Genomic DNA, 23,361 nt, shown 5'->3' on the forward strand with positions numbered 1-23,361 from the left:
TATACTCCAGATTGTTTGTGTACTTCATAATCTCGCGAACAACACTGTGGCGGAGTCCTAGTTTGTTTGTAAATCGTCTTTCCCATTCCAGGCCTATAGATGGCAGTGAATGTACTGAATATATTACTTTGATTTAACGAAGAAATTACGAGGAAGTGAGTTTGTATGGTTCCCATGCCTGTAGAGCTTGTCCTACCCATACCACGTTGGTGTTGTGGGGATGGCTACTGCACAGGTAATACCATACTTAATCACAATTATGCAATCCGTCAGTTAAACGTGTGTTTGTGTAGCCAATAACTTTGTCAAATCGCCTTTGAAGAAAACCAGGAATGTGATGAAAGGCTGAATGTAAGTTTAGTCGGGCAAGCTAGCTAGCCAGATGCCCAACATGCATTCTACAATAGCTAAGCTTAATAACAACCCCGGGAAATTAATAAAGTCAACACAAGTCAGTATTTTACTCTCAGCAAGTAACTTTAGTTTAGCTTAAGTCATTATCGATAAACATTGTTTGATGGTTTTAATTGCTGTAGTGAGCTCAATGGTTTATGGTTTTAAGCGCTGTAGTGAACTCCTAGATTGTAGTTGTGGGGGATGGATGAGTATGTTGCAGATGTGTAGAAGTCCGCCGGCTTCATAAAGTAAAAGGCCTGCCACATCTTTGTTGTGAAATCCGGTAGAACTAATACATGGCAGGACTTTTATTTTCTGAAGCCGGACTTTTACATCTCCTGGTATGTTGGTGATCGCAGTAGTAGTACATGTACAGTAACGTCTGTAATCTGTTCAGACGTGTTTTAAACTGATTTTGTTGTCTTACTGCAGGATGTTGATGAGGAAGTGCATAAGGTGAAAAGTGAAGATGAGGATGAGAATGACTCAGACCCTGATGATGAGGGGAGTGAGGAAGAGGATGCTGAGGAGAAAGAACCTAAGGAGCCAAAAGTCCGTGACACACCAGAGGATATTCATTTTGATGCCATCGTAAACACTCTAGCATTTCACCCTAAAGAGGATATCATTGCAGCTGGCGATATTGATGGCGACATATATTTGTAAGTACATGTTACCCATAGCATCTTACTCTAAACTGAATTGTCTTAATCGTATGCTATATGTATGTGGTTACAATACAAATGTTTACAACACATTAACATTGTGTTTGTTTACATTTAGCACTTGGGATAATCTTGTTTTGTTTCATGTTTATAGATATTCCTACTCATGCACTGAAGGAGAGACAAAAGAACTGTGGTCATCAGGTCATCACCTGAAGTCCTGCAGGAAGGTGGCATTCTCCGAAGATGGCCGTAGTAAGAAGTCTCTTATTGTCTCTTATTGTTCACACAGTTTCATACTAACTTACTGGGGGGGTCTGTATTCAATATGGTAGTTTACATGTGTTGTGTGTTCTGATGTGTAGCTTGTCATCAGGATATTGGCGGTTTTGGGAAATCTATCTACAAAGTCTATTTACGATGCTGATTTGTCTGAAATTGTTAACCCACCCCACCCCCGCTCTTAGGCTTGTTCAGTGTTGCTAAAGACAAATCGGTGCACATCATGGATGTGGAAGCAGGCAAGCTGATCAAACGTATTACCAAAGCTCACAGGTATTAAAACACACTTGGACACTTCCTGCACACTTGGAAACACACTTACACGTAGATTTAAAATGTGTAATTTGCAGCTTATTAAGTACAGCTAAATGTTTGGCTTATAATTACAGCTAAATGTTTGGCTTGAACATTGAAGAGATGACTTTCTCTCAAGAATGGTCCAACCTTTAACATCACCTTTAAAGTCATATCAAAGTAAAGTGGTGATCTTGAATGTAAGAAGACTGTTGTCAGAATTTCAAATGCCAGTGCAGTAGTAAATGTGTGTTGAGCACCTGTAGCACTGCAGCCATCTTTCCTTACCCCGTGCCTCTATGCCAGTGTTCCCATCAATGCCCTGTTGTTGGTGGACGAAAACGTGCTGGCCACGGGTGATGACGGGGGCACCCTGAAGGTCTGGGACATGAGAAAGGGCACGGCCATCATGGACTTGAAGCACCATGAGGACTTCATCAGTGAGATTGCCATAGACAGTGCCAAGAAAATCCTGCTTACCTCAAGGTAGAAATTTCATTTTACATTTTTGCTCTGAATTGATATATCTGGTATTATTAAAGTGTAATTACATTAATTGACTCCAAAATATTTTATACTCATATCTTTACTAGGTCTAGTATACAGCTGGATTAATACTATCTGAAATGTGCTGTTCCGTGCCTTTTGATATGAGCCTGATTATTCACACAGATATCTAAGTAAGCCTCTGATTTAGGTCAGGTTCAAGTTATTGTACCATTTAGAGATAAACAAAAATAACACTTTTATACATTGGTTTTGACTCTTTGGACGTATGTGTTATAGGTCATATAATAGGCAATTTACCAGACTTGTTTGTTTTTCTGTTGACACAGTGGGGATGGTACCATGGGTGTCTTCAACATAAAGCGTCGGCGATTTGATCTGGTATCTGAGTACCAGAGTGGAGATCTGACCTCGGTGTCCATTGTGAAAGTAAGTACCAGAATCTGCCACTAGAGGACAACATATGCCACACTTATTCCCAAAGCTGTCGGTTATGTTTCGGAGGTTATGTTTTTGTTGTCGTCATTTGTCTGTCTGTTTGCAACAAATTACTCAGGGCAATTCAGTGGACATTAACTTTGGCCAAGGAAGAGGCCGTTTTGGATCTGAATCCAAGAACCAGATCCAGAATTGTTTCCATTTCTTTGACCTCGTGTGAGACAGCATTGTTTAACATCTGCTGGCATTGGTGCCATATGCTGGCCCTGGTGGACACCTCTGCTCTCCAACTGCCCTGTTAGTCATTTATGTGCCAAATTAATTCCTTGTTTTAGATAGATAGAGATAGATAGATACTTTATTGGTCCCCAAGGGGAAATTCAAGGTCCCAGTAGCTTATGACACCACACACAACAACATAAACAGGATGATAAAAACAGATTTAGTCATCAGATTTAGTCATCTACATGACTAAAATGAACAGTAAGAGACACTAAAGATACTAAAACAAGGATCCACAGGAATGTACTGTACTGTATAAGCATGAATGATCCACATGAATGTAATGTAATGTACAGTACCCTCCAGAATTATTGGCACCTTGGGTAAAGTTGACAAAAAACACAAAAAAATAATCTTTTGATGATTCATTGTACTCTCACAATGAAAACAATGAGGAAAAATCCACTCTTGAAGGGAAGAAAAATTATTCAGAGAAAGAGGAAAATCTCATAAAGAAATAAATATTTTTAACGAAGACACGTTGCTCACAATTATTGGCACCCCTAGAAAAATCTTATATACAAAACCTATTGGAAGCATCTAATTTCAACTTATTTAAGTTAATCAGAGTGTCTGTGAACTTTCAGAAGTAGTTCATGACTTTCTTTTTCACTAAGGTATGCAAATAAAGTGACACAGACGCTTAATCCTCTAGTCATTTTTCAACATCAGAAAGACAAGAGAATACACTAAATTTAAATGAAAAGAAAGTGTGTTGACATTTGTAAGTGAATGTCTATACAAACTAGGTACTTTGTTGAAAATGCCTATATTTACAGTTAAAACAATGATTCTAATCAACTGGAAATGGTTCTAATCAACTGGAAATGTGACAAACATGCTTGGACAAAGACCCAAGGTTATCTGCCCCCACGTACAGTATGGAGGATGGTAAGATAGGCAAAAAAATCCATAAGAACCACTATTGGAGAGTTACAGACAAAGGTGTCATCTTGGGGTTACCAAGTCCCCCCAAAAATCTTCAAAAGTGACCTCATTGCTAATAGCTTATTAGGAGCATGCTAGGTAACAGCCTGTCCAGTCATTTAATTACCAATGTAAACGGCAGGAGTTACTTAATGGTACAGTGACTTTGTCTGGAAGTGTGGTCTATTGTCAGATGAAATGAAAATTGCGCTCTTTGGCTAGGAACACGTTGGGTGTGTTTGGCATATATAGAAGAATGACTAGACTGAAAAGAATCCCATACCTAATGAGAATTATGATGGAGGCGCTGTGCTATTATGGGGCTGTTTTTATTCCCAAAGGCCTTGGGAATCAAATTAAGTTGCATGGTATCCTGAACAACAAGAAAAACCTGAACATTTTCAAAGGAAATCTGTCAAACTCTGACAAGACACTAAAAGTTGGTCATGATTGGATCATTCATCAGGTCAATGAACCAAAACAATCGTCCAGATCGAAACAAATATGGTTTACTGAACACAAAATCAAGCTTCGGCCATTGCCATTTCAGTCCACTGATCTAAACTTCATAGAGAAATAGTGGGGTGAGTCAAAGAGGAGAATGCACAAGTGTGGACCTAGGAATCTGGACGATCTGGGGAGATTTTGTAAAGACGAACGGTCTTAAATCTCTTGCTTTGTATTCTCCAACTTTATGGGGTGTCATAGGTGAATATTACAAGCTGTTTTATTGGCAATGGGAGGCTTAAGCAGGTATTATAAGCAGGGGTGCCAATCATTGTGAGCAATGTGTTTTTGTTAAAAATTAGGGCTGTCAAAATAACTGATTAATTTCGATTAATTAATTTCAGAAAAATGCCAAGGCGTTCTAGTTAGTAACCATCAGACTGTAAAATGAAGGAGAGAGAAGAAAATGTGCTGCCTAGATCATTGATTGGAACATTTACTTTTAAAAAACGGCCTGATGGTGTTGATAAAAATAAAGTGTTGATTAAAATAAAGTCCTCTGCAATGTCTGCAGCAAGGAATTTGCATATCACTGGAGTTCATCAACTCTGAAGTCGCACATCAATGCAAAGAAATAGTGTTGACATTGAGGGGAGTGTTCATTTATTTTCATTGTGTCCCCTAGGTTATATCTGTGGCCTGAAATGCCTTGTATGTGAAAAAAACTTCTTCCCGAAGCACTTTTGAATTTATTTCATCAGCATATTAGGTCATATCATAGATTATTATGGCCATTATGGACAATATAATAGAAAATTGTAAGCATAGTCATATAACAGTTATAGTATAATTATATGGACAAAATGGCATTATAGCAGCAGTGCAAGGATAGTTTTGCAGTAATAGGGTATCAGCCATTGGCCAAGTATGATGTGATGTTAGACCACAGTCCAGACTGGGAGATGGAGGGAGGGGTTGTACATATGGGTTAATATAGCCAGTAAACAGTGTAGAGAGTGTAAGCTGTGGCCTACTGGACAGTCAGTACAGTCAGAGGTCACGGAAGTGTAAGTGTAGAGGGAGGTGTGGAGGCAGATAGACTATGCAGAGAAGTCTAACTCTCCTCTTCCTTAAAGTGAAGCATTGAAGAGTTGTATTAACCTGACCCTAGCCACTCATCCATCTGGAACCGATCCATTGGAATGGTGTTTCAGAAGGCTGGGCCTAATCAAAAAATGCTTGCATATGATTGAATAAGCCACTTGTCCGTCATCTTATGACATGCTACTTCAACCACTAACATCGAAGCCAACCTGTGCCGCTGATAACAGTCTCACGGTCCCTTCTCCACTATGTCACATCTATGAAACTCCCGCCCTGCGTCCTGATTGGCTGAACCATAAAGTCGGTTGCAGAAATCACTCTCAATGGAAGAGGTCCCAGATGGATGTGAGTGAAGCTAGGCGGAGCTAAGCGGAACGAAATTCATCTGGTGAGGGTCAGGTTAGAGTTGTATGGCCCTGGGGACAAACTACTTCCTCAGTCTGTCAGTTGTGCATGACAGTGAGCGTAGTCTCCAGCTGGTCAAGCTCTTCTGCTTTATGATAGTGCTCTGGAGTGGATGACACTCATTGTCCAAGATGTTGATTAGTTTGTTCAGGGTCCTTTTGTCTGATATTGAAGTAATGCACTCCAGTTCAGCTCCCACAACAGAGCCAGCTTTCCTTACCAGCCTGTCTAGTCGCCCAGCATCCCTCTTCTTAGTGCTTCCTCCCCAGTATACCATAGCATTGACGAGTACGCTGGTATAGACTGGTAAAGCATCCAGAGGAGCTTGTTGCAGTCGTTACAGTATAGCCTGCTCTCCACTTTCTTGTAGAGTGCTTCAGTGTTGACTGACCAGTCCAGTTTATTGTCCAGATGTATCCCTATATACTTGTAAGTGTTTACCACCTCCACATTGACCCCCTCAATGGTGACTGGCAGCAGAGCGGGCTTAGACCTCTGGAAATCCAGCAGTTGCGCAAATTCCACCATCCACCATTGCACAAAGTCCTCCACCAGGCTCCTGTATTCCTCCTCCTGCCCATCCCTGATACACCCCACAATTGCAGTATCGTCTGAAAACTTCTGCATGTGGCATGACTCTGTGTTGTAGCAGAAGTCAGACGTGTACAGGGTGAACAGGACTGGAGAGAGCACTGTTCCCTGTGGAGCTCCAGTGCTGCTGAGGTCCCCTCTGCCAGGTCCCCCTCTCTAAACGCCCCTCTCTTTTTTCCTATTTAGAAGGGTCTTGACATTGCTGGTTATCCAAGGCTTGTTGTTAGGAAAGCAGCGTACAGTTCTCGTGGGAACAATAATGTCAGATGTTCAGGAAGTCAGTTGTGCAATGTGTGACCTCCATTCTGTAGCACACTCCAGTCCGTGGACTCAAAACAGTCTCTCAAAGCCTCATCTGCTTCTGGTGTCCACTTTCTGAAAGTGCGTGTGGCAACCGGTAGCCTCTGTACTTTTGGCTTGTACAATGGCTGAAGATGAATGAGATTGTGGTCTGACTTTCCTAGTGGGGGTAGGGGGGTGGCTCTGTGGATGCATCCCTCACGTTTGCATACATGAGGTCTATTGTCCTGTTTTTCCTAGTTGGGCAATCAACAAACTGGTAGAAATGAGTGAGGGTGGAATCCAGTGTTATGTGGTTGAAGTCGCCAGAGATCGCAAAAAAGCATCTGTGTGTTGAGTTTGGAGCCTTGCAATTGTAGAATGAATGAAATCACATGCTGTGTCCGGGAAGGCTCGTGGCGGAGCGTAAACAGACAACAATGGCGTGCGAGAACTCCTTCGGCATGTAATATGGTCGGAGACTAAACGCAAGTAACTCCACATCCTTACAGCATACAGTCTTTTTAACTGTAACATGACCGGGATTGCACCATCTGTTGTTTATGTATATCACCAGTCCACCTCCCTTTGTTTTGACAGAAAGTTTATTGTCTCTGTCCAAACGAGCCACACTGAAGCCAGGTAGCTCAACGTTAGCAGTGGGGATGCAGCTAGTTAGCCACGTTTGCTACCAGAACATAGACAAGTTTGCTACCAGAACATAGTGAAAACTGATCCATATTCATAGGATAGAATAAAAACTGTGTACTGGTTGTGCTTACTGTGTACTGGTTTTAAACATGGTGTAGAAGTATTGCCCTCTTGCTTTTGTTGAGGGTACTTTCATTGGATTCTCTACAGATTTCCTTTGTTATCAGATAAAATGTTGTCATGGCAACTCAGTCTGTTTGTAAAATAGTCAGCCATCACGAGAAGGCAGAATTGTATTTATGTAAGCCTCCCACTCAGTCCTTTTTAAGCAATTTCAGCTCAGTCACATTTAGATTTGCATGTATTCATTTAGCAGACACTTACACATGTCAATAAGATTACAAGGGAAATTCTTCCCCATATGGTGGAATGGTGGAAGCCGGGAATTTAACCCACAACTTTGTGTTCAGGTTACTGCATGCTAGCCCAGCTCCTTAGCCACTACGCTACCACTGCCCCCGACACAGTCATATGTAGAAGGCATGTTCCCTTGATTCATTTCAGAAACATTTAACAGTTTTGTTTCATCTCAGATGAGTAAGTTCTAATGATGTACATATGCTCTGACTTCTTCCATCTCTCTCAGCGTGGTAGGAAGGTGATCTGCGGCTCCAGCGACGGCACTATCTTCATATTTAACTGGGACGGTTTTGGGGCGACCAGTGACCGATTCTTTGTGCAGGCAGAATCTCTGGACTGCATTGTGCCGATCACAGACAGCCTGGTGTGTGCCGCCTCCATGGATGGAGTTATCCGGTGAGTCCCTCAAATAGCACCGTTCCACACAATCTCTGATTTTACAGGAAGACACTATACAGCTATATAGTCTGGATATGTGAAACTTTACAGGCCATGAATTAAGATGAGTTGTTTTTTTACAAAAGTAAACTTCTGATTGATTGGTTTTCAAACAATTTCACTGTCAGAGATTAAATCATTAATGGAATTAAATCATTGGAGTTTTACTGGAGTTGTGGTGTGCTCCTGTTATCTTAATCGTTTAGTGTAAGGTGCCAGTCTGGGCTGTTTTTAAGTAGGAGTGTAAAAATCCATTGATACGTCTCAATACATTGACTTAATAGAAAACAAATTGGTTGCATCAGCGTGACATCGTTCACAGTGGATCGTTCATACAAGTCTCGTTGAGTTCCTGTTTATCTGGTGCCCGATGGGAAAATATTGGAAAGGAATCTAGTTGGAGTCTTGTAAATAGTGACCCTGCAAGATTCCCAGTCTTTGCAAAATCATAGTCTGTGACTGGTTTGTGACTATAAAATCTGTGACTTGTCTTTATATACAGTATGAGAGGGTGGAAGACTCTGGGCAGTATAAGAAGAAGAGGCAATGAGACGCTAGAATAAAAGTCTCTTTGGGAGAATTTGCAAAGAATGAAAATATGTCTGATTAATTTGGCTGAATCTCAAGCTGAATTTGCCCATGTCAAACTGAACACTTTAATTTTGAGAGCTCTTGAAAGAGGCCTCGCTTGTCTGCAACAATGAATAGCGTTCAGCCATTATAAAACATGTTCTGTGGTCCATTTGAAGTAATTGCTTATAGATCGTGTAGATAGTTTGAGAGTGTGTGCAAGAATAAGGCAGGAAACTATGCAGACAAAATACCTCTGCATACAAACGTGCAGATGAAGGACTGGTTAATAGCGCCTGTGAAGAATGCAAATATCGAAATGTCCCTGAAATAACCAAATATTGTGTCTCTCTTTGGCGCCTGTCATGAATTTTTGCAAGAATTTTTCGCATTACTGTCTAAAGCATTGTGAATACTCAAGGGAGCTTTAAGTATACCTAATTCTCAGATACGATTAAGTGGAGAGCAAGGCACCAACAATTCCAAGCTCATGGGTTCATGACCTAGGGGTTTACTCACTGTAAAAGAAATCTGTACTGTACTGCAAATTTTGATAAAAGTATCTCCTAAATACATTACCAGAAAATATAACATAAAGCGTGTCTGGATCTTTCTTTTGTCAAATAGAGCCATCAACATTCTGCCCAACCGGGTGGTTGGCAGTGTGGGTCAGCACAAGGGGGAGCCCATAGAGGAGATCGCCCGTTCCCACGACACACGTTTCCTGGCCAGCAGCGCCCATGACCAGCTGGTCAAGTTCTGGGACATCTCCAAGCTCCCCGAACTCTCCGTCAGCGACTACCGCAAGAGGAAGAAGAAGCACGGCAAACTGACATCGCTCAGCAAGAAAGCTGTTGGCAATGGAGACAACTTCTTCTCGGGGCTAATGGATGAGCCGGACACTCAGAACAAAAAGGACAATACGAAAAAGGAAGATGACGATGACGATGATGACGATGAGGACAGTGACAGTGATAGTGGCAGTGACTGAAAAACTCTGAACTGTTTAAGAATGTCACTGTTAAACATATGTCTTTTATTGTTTATTTTGTTTTGGTTTATTTGTACATTTTCGCTATAACTATTGTCTACTAAATCTAAACCATGCCACATATATTGCAACATTGATTCCACTGAAAGGATATCGGAGAAGTTATATGAACCAAAACATTTTATATAGAAAGACTGGCATATTGATTGAGGTCAGCCTAGAATGCAAGAGTCATGTGAAGGTGTGTGGCGTCAGTATCCTATATGCCTGTTTTTTTTTGTTTTTATGGCCGTCATAAGACGCATCCCCAGGTGTTGTTCACCAGCCCCCAACCTTCACACCCACCTGACATTTCACTTTCACTTGGTCTGTTTCAGACTAGGCTACAGCACACTAACCATCACTTAGTTTGGTTTTACTTACTTTGGCTCTGGGACAAAGCTGGTAACAGCAGAAACAGTTAGCAAAGTCTTTATCCACAACATGGAGAAAGTAAGTGGTGTTGCTTGTCAGTAAAGAGGGCGCCCTACACCTCCTGCTCAGCGACAGCAACTTCTTCCCATTTCTCTCCGGGAGGGAAAAGCTTGAATACATTTGGCTGATTAGACAATTTCGTAATGAAACGGAAGGAAGCAATGGAAACAGCAAGAAACTGTACAAGTGCCTTTACACAACATTTACCAGGAGGAAACAAAAATTAATGTCGCCTCATTTTATTGCTTTCACTTGTGTCCTTTGAAGTTTTGAGAGAAAAAGAGACCCACCCTGGGAAGAGGAGGATTTGTAGGAGTAATGTCATTACTTCCTCTTTAGAAGTTAATGAAAGACTTCCGACGTCAGGTGGACGTCCCCTGATTCAGTTACTGGAGTTACATGCAATGTTTTGTTGGTTTGTTAATGCTTGTCTATCAAGGTTGTTCTATATGAAAGTTTCCAAAAGAAGCAGGTCTCTTGAAGCATTATGTGGCCTTGGACATAACATGTTAGACTCTAAATAACTGTTGACCTTGTAACCTTATGAAAAGAAACAGTTGTGCTCTCTAGAGATGCACAGACCCCTGATGCTGTCCTCATGGTCACCCTTAAGTAAAAAAAGGACAAGTGCTTAATTATTCCTGTTTGCCTTGAAATTACAGGGCCCTGAAAGGGAAGAAGTGTCCCCTCATAAATCCATCTCTCCTTGCTGGAGCAGCTGTTTGACTACAAAGTGTAAATCTTGATGGCTCCCTGCTATTGGCCTCAGGTGCCAGGCTGAAGGCTTTTATAAGTTACACTGTGCTGCTACAAGATCAAATGCTTGATTATCCTTGAGTGGTCAAAACGTGTAAAATTATGAATGAAAAAGTCCAAACTATTTATGGCATTAATTGGCTGTAGATGTTAAATATCCCTGGTGCAATGTGAAACCAAACATACTCAAAAGGTAGTCAACCTTTGCATCAATTGAGAATGTTTTAATTTATAATGTGAAGTCTAGGCAGCTTATTACAGACTAGCCCACTAACAAGGCACCCCCTCCATTTCAGTTCTGTAAAAGTTTGCTTCGAAATTCACTTTATATCAGAAATATAAAACGTTTAATGTTGGGTGAAAGAGTGGCAATTAGAGAAGGCCAATATTTATACAAAATATGGTTTCATTCCATATTGACTCAATTCGGTCTTCGAAAATCCAAATAGACCATTGGTGGTACTGGCTGTCGTGCAAGTCTAGAAGAAGGAATTTCTTCAGAATAGCGTCAGATGAGATACGAGTGGCTCCCCTATGTGATAAGTCGTTTAGGCTAGTTAGCTTCGGGCACTCGCAGAGGCGTAAATTAGGCTAATTCCACTAAATCTCGGTGGATGTGATGTCAAAGGCATGCAGTCACATCCCGCCCCCACCCCCGTCCCGGGAGCACGAACTCCGCTGCCACGAAGCATTTTTCTTCAAGCACAGCCAGCCGCGCAAGCAGAGAAAAGGAGCTGGCTCAAACGATCAATTATCCGTAAAGTCTTTTCAGAGCATCGAGAACAGTAAGTACCGTAGCCTAACTACCAGTTGTAGAGACATTGTTACTCCATTTGCAGTTGCCTACAGAAATGATGTAAAAGTAACTAATTTGTAACAGACTAGTTATTCATAATGAATCTGAGTGATTGGTTTCTACCTAAACCCGTTAGTTGTGCATTTGTGAACCAGCGTAGCCTACTCTGTTTAAAACAGTTGACATTTAAAGGGTCACAAGAAGCTCCAAAACTTGTGAAATGCAGTTTGTTTCAGCCTTCCATTATGGGTCGCCCCGTAAACCAAATTCAAGAGTGATATTAGCGGTGATATGTGCAATGCTGGTCACGAGCCACTTTTTACCAAGATCTTTTTAAACCACTGCTTTGAAGTAGTTGAGGCGTTAAGGGGAGAACAATTTTTGAGTAACACTCACTGAAAATGTTCATGCATGGATTCACTAAGAACCTATCCGAGGTAGGCAATTGGAAAGTTTGGCTGTATTCTGAGGCTGGACATAAAGAAAGCTTTGATGTGTGATCTCTCAAGATGCTTGAACTTTGACTTTGAAATGCATGTTGGCTATAGGCCTATGCTTAAAGTAAAGTTGCCATCTCTCTCTGTCTGTCTCTCTCTCTCTCTCTCTCTCTCTCTCTCTCACACACACACACACACACAGAGGAGCCACTGTTCTCAAAGATGCATCGTGGCAGAGTCTTAATCAGTGAGAACTAATATAGAGAACTGAGTGTCCCTTGTTGCAAAATGGCAGTTTTAATAAAAGCAATGCACATAACCCAGTCATACCTAATCAGTATCGGTATCATCACATCTTGCTTTGCCTCCAGCTAGTGTTACCTGATAGCAAAACTGGGGAAATAAGAAATTGTATCAAGATTTTACAAGATTAAACACAGATGTTTGTGCAGACAAATTGAAACTGCTGCTGATTGTTACTTATTTATAATAAGCTCATCATCATCATCATCATCAAATCATCTGTGAATCAGACATGAATAAAACATCTTCATGTCCCTCAGGTGATGGAGGTGCGTAGGATCTGCTGTATCGGGGCGGGTTACGTGGGCGGCCCTACCTGCAGTGTCATCGCTCAGATGTGTCCAGAGGTGGTGGTCACCGTTGTGGATGTGAACGAGGACCGCATCCGTGCCTGGAACTCCAGCTGCTTACCCATTTTTGAGGTATTGGTCATGTCTGTGCAACACCCTCCCTCAGTATACATGTCGGCATACTCACAGCTCTGAGCTCAATGCTTTCTATACCCTAAAGAGTATCTCTAAAGACATTGTAAGCATTACTTTGAGAAAGCCTGAAGATAGCTGGTTCTTTCAAGTCAATAGATGCTATTAAAAAACTGATAATCCCTGAGACTTCTCTTAGTCCTTTAATCAGCAACTCAACTGCATTAATCGATCATCAGATTTCCAAAGACAGGGATGAACCTACAGCACCTGTCCGTTATTTTGCATGTTTAACACACACTGAATGGATACTGCACTCCATATGTATATGAGGCTTTAATATAGCAGATGTTACACGTTTTTTATGCCTTTCAAGAGAACATGCACTTTAATTCCCAGTGTGATTATGCTGTTTTATAGTCATCAAAATCCTACTCACCTGCCTGGCTGGATAACAAAGTAGCAGTATGTCAAAACAGATGTCTTAGTAACAGAGACAAAAGAAATGAATGATCTGCTGGTTAGAATTTGTTGGTGACTATCATCATGAAACATTGCAACAGTTTTGTAAGATCAGAACTCCATGTCTGAGTTTTCTCCCCTGGTCAACATGTGTCATGTCCAGATGTGACACTTCATGTGTTGATAATTCCACAATGACCTCATCCTTTCATGTGTTCAACTTTAATTCTTGTCCAAACTTAAAGCTTGTCCTTCCTCACCCGACCTCTCTCCATAGCCTGGTCTGCAGGAGGTGGTGACGTCCTGTCGAGGAGTCAATCTCTTCTTCTCAACGGACATCGACTCTGCCATCAAAGAGGCTGACCTCGTGTTCATATCAGTAAGTGTCATCACTAGTGTTTTTCCCAGTTGAAGTGTATACAGTGAGTACCTTGTAAAACCTCCAACATGAGTGTTAGCGATTATCTCTTTTTTTGTGGTTTACTTTAATTATATGTTCCTTATAGATTGCAATCCAGGAGGCTTTACCCACAATTGCCTCCTAAACTGTGTGGGTAGCTGCAGCTTTGGCTGCATAATGCTCTATAGCCTGTCTGTGTAATGCTTCTCACTGATGTGAGATTGTCCAGCTCCTCTGAGATACATGTAGCAGGAACCTTTCTTTAGTTATCAGTGCAGCAATGTAGCTGTTAAAGTGAATGTCACTATATTGTAATTTTAATATATATAAATTATGGCTTTCTAATATTGCAGACAGCTGACTCTAGTCAAATAACCCAAGGAAAGAATAATCTCCACGTTTGTGTCTTGCAGGTGAACACTCCGACAAAGACCTTTGGTATTGGTAAGGGCCGCGCTGCCGACCTGAAGTACATTGAGGCGTGTGCACGTCGCATTGCAGAGTTGTCCAGCGGCTGTAAAATAGTGGTGGAGAAAAGCACCGTGCCGGTCCGTGCTGCCGAGAGCATACGCCGCATCTTCAACGCCAACACCAAGAGTAACCTGAACCTACAGGTAGCTGAAGCTCATGAAAACAACATTCTGATTTAAGCCAGTACATACAAGATGCAGGATATCAATAGCAAACCCAAGCCTGCAAGATGACTAAATTCAATATCAACAGCCGTTGGCCATCTAAAGCAGGGGTGGCCAAATTACGGCCCGCGGGCCAAATGCGGTCTGCCGCCACTTTAATCCGGCACATTTACATCCAGTTGTGAAGACTGATGGTAATTTTGATACCGCAGATGAATAGAGACCCAGTCAGACCAATAGTATGAAAAATCAGGAACAGAGTTTTATTTACAATGACAAGGAAATAGTTAGGGTTTAAGTATCCTTCCAGGCTGATGGGAGATGCCGTTGGTCATCCCATTTCACTTGGACTACACTGAATCAGACTCTGATTAGTGGCAACCTGGCAATCTGGAGCAGATAGCTATGCTCAGCCATCATACTTTTAGTGTCAAAGTGACCCACTACTGAGAAATGCAGAACATTACACCACATATTGGAATATTGGACATAATGCAGAATAATAAATAAAATTAGAAGAAATATGTGCGACTGCAATTAGGGAGGTTTGGCGAATCACTGCTCCTAGATTACATTACGCACGCCGCACGCTCTATTTCCGCGCTTGTTTGTTGCTAAAGGAGGAGGAGGACACACAACTGAAACCGCCATGGAAGCACGAGCATAGATATACATAATAAAGGCTAGATGTCTTATGGCAGAGTTTCAAATGGCATCACCGGCGCATCTTGTCACAGACAAGCTATATGGTGGGCTCTGTGGTACCTGATGCATCTGCACGAACACAAATAGGCCTACTCTTATCTTTCAATGGTGCATACTTTTTAAATAATCATAACTTGCTAAATTTTCTACCGATTTTCAAACGGTTTGGTTTCTTACAAACGTTATTAACCTGACTTAACCTGACCTGATCTGGATGCTTGAACATGTTGAAGTTATAATTATTCATAAGTATGCAGTGTCATAACTACATCTCTGACGTTTATAACAAACCAAACCGTTTGAAAATCGGTAGAAAATGTAGCAAGTTATGATTATTTTAAAAGTATGCACCATTGAAACACAATGCTATGAGTGAGCGAGCTGACTGTGACTAGATGGCCGCCAGGTGCGGACGTCGACCTCCATTGGCCAACAGCGCGGACGAGACATCTAGCCTTTATTATATGAGCACGAGCACCTACTGGATACCCGTTATCGTAGACGACCACCCCGACGATAGTGGTGAACTCGGTGAACAGGGTAGTGGTGAAGATAACGTCATACACCCGTGGCCGTATTTGCAAGAAATGTTTCTGTACATCTGTGAAGCTGAACACTCCGCTACCTGCCTCAGCGGCCTGTGAAAGGCTATTTAGCATCGCACTACTTGTCTTCAGTCCAAGAAGAGTAAGCCTGAATTCTGGCAACTTTGAAAACACCTTTTCAGTTTCAACTAAACTGTGTGTGAGATGGTGACCTGGGGAGTAAGCCCTAGAAATGCTCATACCACATGACCAAAATGTTCTCCCTACCAGCAGTAGCTCCATTTCTGGTTTTGCTCTAGGTGCTGTCCAACCCAGAGTTCCTGGCCGAGGGAACAGCCATCGCAGACCTGAAGAACCCGGACCGCGTGCTGATTGGAGGAGACGAGACTCCAGAGGGGCAGAGTGCCGTCCAGGCCCTCAGAAGGATCTATGAGCACTGGGTGCCCAAGAACAAAATCATCACTACCAACACCTGGTCCTCCGAGCTCTCCAAACTGGTACGGTTGCCATGGAACCTTTTTCTTGAGGGGTGTTCATTTGACTTGCAGTGTCCCAGTTGTTTACACCAAAGCTAAGGCTAGTTTAAAACTGTAATATATTGTATGCATCCCTTTAAACACGTAATCAAGGTATTGGGTGAACAATTTTATGGAAGTTTAATAACAGAACATTGTTGTGTATCTGTAGTACATACTCATAGCAATGAATCAGTATATCCGAGAACCAAGAAACCCATGGCTTTGTTGTAGGCTTAACCTTCTTCAGTTGCTCACCCACCCAGCGGACAGATCATTTCCTCTCCTCTCCTCTTCTCCCCTTCTATCACTTCCTCTCCTCTCTTATGTTCTCCTTTTCACTTCTCTCCCCTCCTCTTCTCTTCTCTTTTCTCTTCACCTTTCCTCTCCTCCTCCTCTCCTCTCCCTTCCTTCCCTCTCCCCTCTCTCAGGCAGCTAATGCATTCCTGGCGCAACGCATCAGCAGCATTAACTCCATCAGCGCTCTTTGTGAAGTCACGGGGGCAGACGTAGAAGAGGTGGCCCACGCCATCGGCACTGACCAGAGGATCGGCAGCCGCTTCCTCAAGGCCAGCGTGGGTGAGTAGTGAGGGCGGATGGTGGCTGGTGACCGGAAATCCCAGTGATGCAACTTCATGATGCACTCATGCACTCATCCCCCCATCATCAACAGGGTGGGGTTGGCAGGGGCTATTGGGCAGGGTGGTGTCCATGACATGGATGTGGTTTGGACTCGTATGTCTAAAGTAAACTCATTCGTTTATTTTATGAAGATAAAGTATTCAAATCCCGTAGGCAGTAGTAGTCTACTTAACAACTGTGTTAAGTGAGGAATATAAGGGGTCGATGTTAACTATGATTATTACTTCAGGGTTCCTATGGGTCATGGAATTTTTGGAATATCATGGGATTTTGTCTATTCCAGACATGGAAAGTCAGGGAATTTTATCATATTTGGGGCAAAGTCATGGAATATCAGGGAATTTTGTTGTAGCAGTTTAAACTTTACTTGCCAAAATACATTAATATAAATATTTCCACACAGAATTGGTGTTTATCTGTTTATTAGCTTCACTGCTTGCTTGAGTGGCTGTAGTTAGCCTAACTTTGTTTATTCATCTTTCACTCTAAAAAAAGTAAAAGGTTCTTGAACACTACAGGGCTGCTCTGAAATCTTTGGTCAGTATATTGTACCATTCATTATAGGTCATAGAAATTCTTTTTTTTTACCGTCAAGGAAAGTCAGGGAAAGGTCAGGGAATTTTGACTTGGACTGGGAACCCTGTTACTTGAGCTTTTCAGCATAGGGAGAATAAGAAGTTACAGCTTACACTGGAGAACCCATACATTGGTCAAATGGCAACTTTTTGAATTGTATACAGTATGTATGTGGTAACGCAACACCAGAGTGTTTACTGAACTGAAGTATTGAACAGAACAGAACAGAACAGTATGTTCATTGCTTCTATGAGACAAAGTAGGATTCTATTTGCCCAAAGGGTGTGTACAGTTTCACAGTCACATTTTCACATCTGTCTTCAGTTAGTCGGTGACTGTATACCGTCAGAAACAAAAACATGTGAACTCGTGTCCAGTCAGTACACAGAGTGTAATTGTTGGTGGTTTGTAGCACAATGGTCAGCGATGAGAACATACACAAATGTTTGTTATGGTAGTGTTTCAAGAGCCAATTTGAAGAATATTAGAAACAGGCGGGAGCAACCGTGTGGGAATTCAGTGTTAAAATAACTGAACAAAAACTCAGGTCTTTTTGTTTCGAAACTGCCTTGTACTCAATGTTCTATAGCAGTCCAGTGCCATGGTCTGCCTTGTATACTGTTTTTGTGTGTGGATTAATTGGATTTACTGGATATTACTTGAGAAGAATGGAAGTAATTCTGTATGCAATATGTGTATAAGTCCTTGTTCCTGTTACTAGGATTTGGTGGGAGCTGCTTTCAAAAAGATGTACTCAATCTGGTATATTTGTGTGAAGCTCTTAACCTACCAGAGGTAGCAAGATACTGGCAGCAGGTGGGTAGCGCCTCTCATTCTCTTAGCCTTTTATTCAATTAACTAAACTATTTGACCAAATAGACTCTTTAAACTTTACATGTGTGCCATTTGCTACTCCTGTCATACTGATATGTATATCCATCTGGTGCTGTTATATTAATGGTTATTTTCAAAGGTAGTATACATGGATTTCTATGCAACGTCACAAAAACATGCGTGCGCAACCAAGAGGCAGAAAGCACCATAGAACAGCATAGAGCAATGCAAAAGAGCAAAAGAATAAAATGAGTTGTTGTGCTAAAAACTGCACCAATTAGAAATCACGATGGTTAGAGAATGTTAAATATGTTCAATATCCCTGACGGAATGCATGTCTTCGCCAAAAATGACAAAATACGATGTTATATTAATAATGCAAATGAACGGCAAACTTTGAAATATAGTCTGAAATGAGATGTTATTATCATTGAGACAACAGGGGTATACAATAAAATCCGATTGTAGCTTACAGCAGCCGACTATTTAGGTTAAGTTTATAACGTTGTGGACGGCCACAAAGCGTCTTCTGCCTCACGGCTGCGCGCGCATCTTGTTTTGTTGGTAAACGGGAAACCCGTGTATTGCATAGCCATTGTTGTATTGTAACTAAACAATTACATACAGCGTGACAGAGTTTTATGGTACTCCTTGATACATACCACAGCCTAAGTTCAAAGTCTTATCCTACCCTTTGTTTTATGTAGGTCTGTGTATTAAATGTCAGTAATATTAATTATTTCTCAGTACAGTAAACAGTTCCTGTTCTGCAATGTCTCACAATGCCATAACAGTAACCAAAGTGACCTAACACACACTGGTGTTTGTTGTGTTATTGTTCACTCTCCTAGGTGATTGAGATTAATGACTACCAGCGCAAACGCTTCTCCTCGCGCATCATCAGCTGCCTCTTCAACACGGTGACCGATAAAAAGATCGCTCTGCTAGGCTTTGCCTTCAAGAAGGACACCGGAGATACCAGGTGAGACTCAAGCTCCATTCAGATGTAAAAGAGACTAGCAACGAGAGCGCATGGAATGGTAATGTATTTCAGCAATTGCCGATGACATAACTACTGACGAGGAGAAAGTTGCCTTTTAAAGTATATTTTGGGCTTTTTGCCTTTATTTTAGATAGGACAGTGGAGAGACTGACTGAAAGAGAGAGAGAGAGAGAGAGAGAGAGAGATTGGGTGGGATCTCTTGGGATTTTTCCTATGAGAAAATAACATAGGGTTTTTTAATTTATCGCACCTGTTAAACTCTGTTAAAGTCTGAAATGCCCACGTTTGGCTCAACACACTTTTGCCCTCTGTCTTCCAGTGCCTACTGTGATCTTCGGTACGTTAAGACGGCAAACTTATTTTTTTCTACCCCAGAGCTAACTTGCAATGCAACTTGCCATAGGTAGTTAGCTTCAATTAACACTCGGATCTCCTTACTGTATATGGGCAAAGATGGCAGCTTTGCTTATTTTTTGTAGGCGAACTTCAGAGGTCTAATAATAGGCATGTTAGGGCTATACTGCTAATATTGTGTGACTGAAAATACAGATCCATCTTTCAACCGGATGTGTTGTCCACAAAGTCCTCCATTTTGTTATCTCTCTTGAATGTGTTCTAGAGAATCATCCAGCATCCATATCAGCCGCTATCTTCTGGAGGAAGGAGCCTGTCTGTGTGTTTACGATCCAAAGGTCAAAGCAGAGCAGATCATCCAGGACCTGACGCAGATCACTGCCCCTTCCAGAGGTGCACACAAACATGATCATAAAAACATGATCACAGACATATACACAAACATAGTGATGCAACTCTCAATAGGCACAGCAGCAGTAGTAGTTGTCTGCACTGAAGAGTGACACACACACACATTTTGTAATTTTAAAACGTTTGTTTCCATCGAACAGTGTCTCAGCTGGTCACGATTGCCACTAACCCTTACGAGGCCTGTGAGAATGCCCATGCCATTGTCATCTGCACCGAGTGGGACATGTTCAAGGTTTGAGACACACTCTGGCACTCACTACCATTGCACTGACAAAAAGGGACTTAGGTGCAGTATTGTGCTCATGAAAAGGGTCAATAACCTTTAGGGCAATTAATTGTGCATGTATTGGGATTAATGTGGCAGTGGTGAACATACTGCAAATTGTCCCAATTACTGTACACAGTTAGAGTGAGTGTCAAAATCTATACTTAAGGCGATGGTAATGAAAGTTGTAGATTTTCGTCTGGTATCCACATGCCCTCATATGCCCCGTATGAATTATATGGAGTAATTTCATTATTTACATACTGTATCATTTCATTATTAACAGTTCCAAATCATCAAACAGCTTTTATGAGTTATGCTCTACCACTTTTGCAACCCACAAGCTCTCATGAATCAATCAGTTTTAACTGTTGTGTTTACACTGCTGCTTTTTCTCCATTTTGATCGATTTGGATGAAATAATGAATAACAAAACAACGCCGCATGTTACTTGAAAAATGTCAAGACATCTATTACTTTCATTCTCATGGCCTTGTAAGAAATGCCTCCAAACTAGGCACAGGAAAACAGCTAAACGCTACCATACTGATATTGATACTAATATTGATTAGGATTGTTATTTAACCTGTACAGTGTTAAACACAATCTATTTATTTGATCCCTGATGTCAAATGTTATCAATGAGCCTACCTTAGAACACCAGAGGATTACAATATAATATATAGTATAATATATCTGTATTATTTTATATCCTGATATAAAGATTTTACGGAATGTCTGATATTTATGACAGCACACTTTATGCAGATTAGCCTATAGCCTAGGACTACTATTTTTATTACAACTCTAGCTCTTTAATTCAGCTGTCTGGTTGAAGCCTGGAAATATTGTAGATAGCATGCAGTCCCGGTATCTCAAATCTTGTTCCTAACAGCAAATCAGCGAATACAGTTAAAGGGACACCAGGCAACGTTTTCGTGTTAATTAATCATCTTCGTAAGTCGGTATATGGTTAAATGACTCGTTACAGGGCGAATGAAGACACTCTTGCCTGCCCCTACTGCCTGTAGGAAGAATATCCCGCTTGCAAGTTCAGTGTATCCTACCCGCCGACCGAAGTAGGCAGGCTAACGAAACGCTAGAGATTGTTGCAAACGTGTGTATAATGGCAGAGCCAGCGAAGAAGCAGCGAAAACCCTTGACAGAAGACGCAAAGAAAAGGAAAAGAGCTTTAGACCGAGCGATGGGGAGTTTCGTAGAGAAAAAGCATCAGGCTTGCCTGGTGTCCCTTTAAAGCAGCCTGTTGAATCTGTGTGAAACTGTATGCATTTATGTGTAATGTATACAGAATGCATCTCAGCCAATCTTGAACTAAAGTTGCTTGTGCTTCCATGCAGGAGCTGGACTATGAGAGGATCTACAAGGCCATGCTGAAGCCAGCCTTTGTCTTTGATGGCAGAAGGATCTTAGATGGCCTACACGACCAGCTCCAGAACATCGGCTTTCAGGTAGTTTGACTCCTCACTAAAATGATCACATCACTGAACAAAACAGTGACTTGCCCTTTAATTTTGAACATACCAGTACAGGCTCCAATACAGGGACATGAGGCATTTGTATAACCTGTCCAAAGAGACAGGCATCTTTTCTTTTTTAGATTAGATTAGATTCAATTTTATTGTCATTGTATAAAGACAACAAAATGCAGTTAGTGTCTAACCAGGGGCCGTGTTCACAAAGAATTTTAAGGCTAAAAGTAGCTCCTAACTGGCGAATTTAGGACCAACTCCTAAAAATAATGGGTGTGTCACTCCTAACTTTAGGACTCCTAATTTGTTTCACTAAAAGTAATTCACAAAGCATTTTAGACCTAAAAGTAGCACCTAAGTCTGGGACAGGTTAAAAGATGTCGAGGACTCCTAACTCACTAAGGTCGCACTGACGTTGCGATGTTTTGAAATCCTATGCGGCTACAGGAGCTTCCAATCGCAAGGAAACAATTTTTAATTGTAGGCATAACTAACTGATGCAATAACGCCACTAACAACAACCAAAACTAGGCTACTCATTGTCAACATGTAAATTAAATGTAACGTTTCATTGTGAATCAAATTAAAATGTTCTCCTCTTTGCAAACGGAGGCATAGGCATAGGAGTTGTCATTTTTCCTTACTAAGAGTAGGCCCTAGGTCTGAAAGGCTTTGTGAATCATTTTTAAGATAAAACTTCTAGCTAAAATCTTTTAGTGCAATTTAGGAGTACTCCTAGTGGTAAGATAAAATGCTTTGTGAATACGGCTCCTGAATCCTTTTGTTATCGCATGTGTGTTTGTTTTCAGGTGGAGACGATCGGTAAAAGAGTTAACCAGAGGATTCCCTACACCTCCACAGACTCAGGAGATCAGCCGCAACCGAAAAAGAACAAAGTATAAAGCGCTCCGCAGACAGCAGTCAACGCAACCGACTGGCAGAAAGATCATCCTGTTATATTGAATCATGATTGTAAAATGTGAGCATCTCAGTGTTTCTGTATTATCTCTAGTATCTCTATCACTTGGAGGGACACGTTATTTAATAAGGGCAGGTCGAAAAGAAACATCTTTTTAATTACTTTTATACACTACAGGCTGCAATGGTAATTGTCCACATGTGTATTAACTTTTATCTACAATGCTGTGACACAAACCCTAACTGGTTTGGTAAATGTACAAATATATAATACTTTATAAATAAAAAAAACTGTTATTTATAGATATTTTGTGTTTTGGTACATTTTGACTTTACCATGTACAATTTTATCTCAAACTTTTCTAATAAGAAATCTCATATAAATGTACCAGGATTGTCTTCTTGTATGTTTCATGAATGTGTTCTATGTTAGAGAAGCTTGATCACGTCTCTCTGGACTTTACTCCAAACCTTAATTCAGTCAGCTATAGGCCTACCTTTCACTCAAACACACCTTTCAAACACTACCTTTCAAGAACACAATAGAATTCATAAAGGAAATGAATGGAAATTAAACTTTAGTGTGTTATTCAACCAGCCTTCACTGGGGAAGAGGGCAGCACTGTTGGGGCTATCAGACTAGGCCTACCGCTAAAACGCAACTAGCCTGTCCGAGCAGCTGAATGAAAACTGTTAACTCAACATTTTGTCAATTGGTTCCTTAATATTAA

General features: G+C 41.3%; 2 protein-coding genes across 2 annotated transcripts; both read left to right on the forward strand.

Moving 5' to 3' along the window:
* The first annotated feature begins 171 nt into the window (after window positions 1-171).
* wdr55 (WD repeat domain 55) lies at window positions 172-10,765 on the forward strand. The gene is made up of 8 exons (XM_076270757.1): window positions 172-235; window positions 829-1,058; window positions 1,216-1,316; window positions 1,529-1,616; window positions 1,944-2,123; window positions 2,474-2,573; window positions 7,915-8,084; window positions 9,324-10,765. The coding sequence occupies exons 1-8, from the start codon at window positions 221-223 to the stop codon at window positions 9,685-9,687; spliced, it is 1,248 nt and encodes a 415-aa protein (XP_076126872.1). The 5' UTR covers window positions 172-220; the 3' UTR covers window positions 9,688-10,765.
* An 858-nt stretch (window positions 10,766-11,623) lies between these two features.
* Window positions 11,624-23,124, forward strand: LOC143106465 (UDP-glucose 6-dehydrogenase-like). The gene is made up of 12 exons (XM_076270744.1): window positions 11,624-11,702; window positions 12,714-12,875; window positions 13,615-13,716; window positions 14,151-14,351; window positions 15,922-16,119; window positions 16,569-16,716; window positions 18,077-18,171; window positions 19,041-19,171; window positions 19,812-19,939; window positions 20,098-20,189; window positions 21,581-21,691; window positions 22,522-23,124. Exons 2-12 carry the CDS (start codon window positions 12,717-12,719, stop codon window positions 22,612-22,614), a joined length of 1,458 nt encoding a protein of 485 aa, XP_076126859.1. The 5' UTR covers window positions 11,624-11,702; window positions 12,714-12,716; the 3' UTR covers window positions 22,615-23,124.
* Window positions 23,125-23,361: the final 237 nt, after the last annotated feature.

The sequence above is a fragment of the Alosa pseudoharengus genome, unplaced genomic scaffold, assembly GCF_046254945.1.
Source record: "Alosa pseudoharengus isolate Yale_2024_CS ecotype anadromous, Long Island Sound unplaced genomic scaffold, YU_APseudo_1.1 YU_APseudo_1.1_scf_10, whole genome shotgun sequence".
NCBI classification, from domain to species: Eukaryota; Metazoa; Chordata; class Actinopteri; order Clupeiformes; family Clupeidae; genus Alosa; species Alosa pseudoharengus.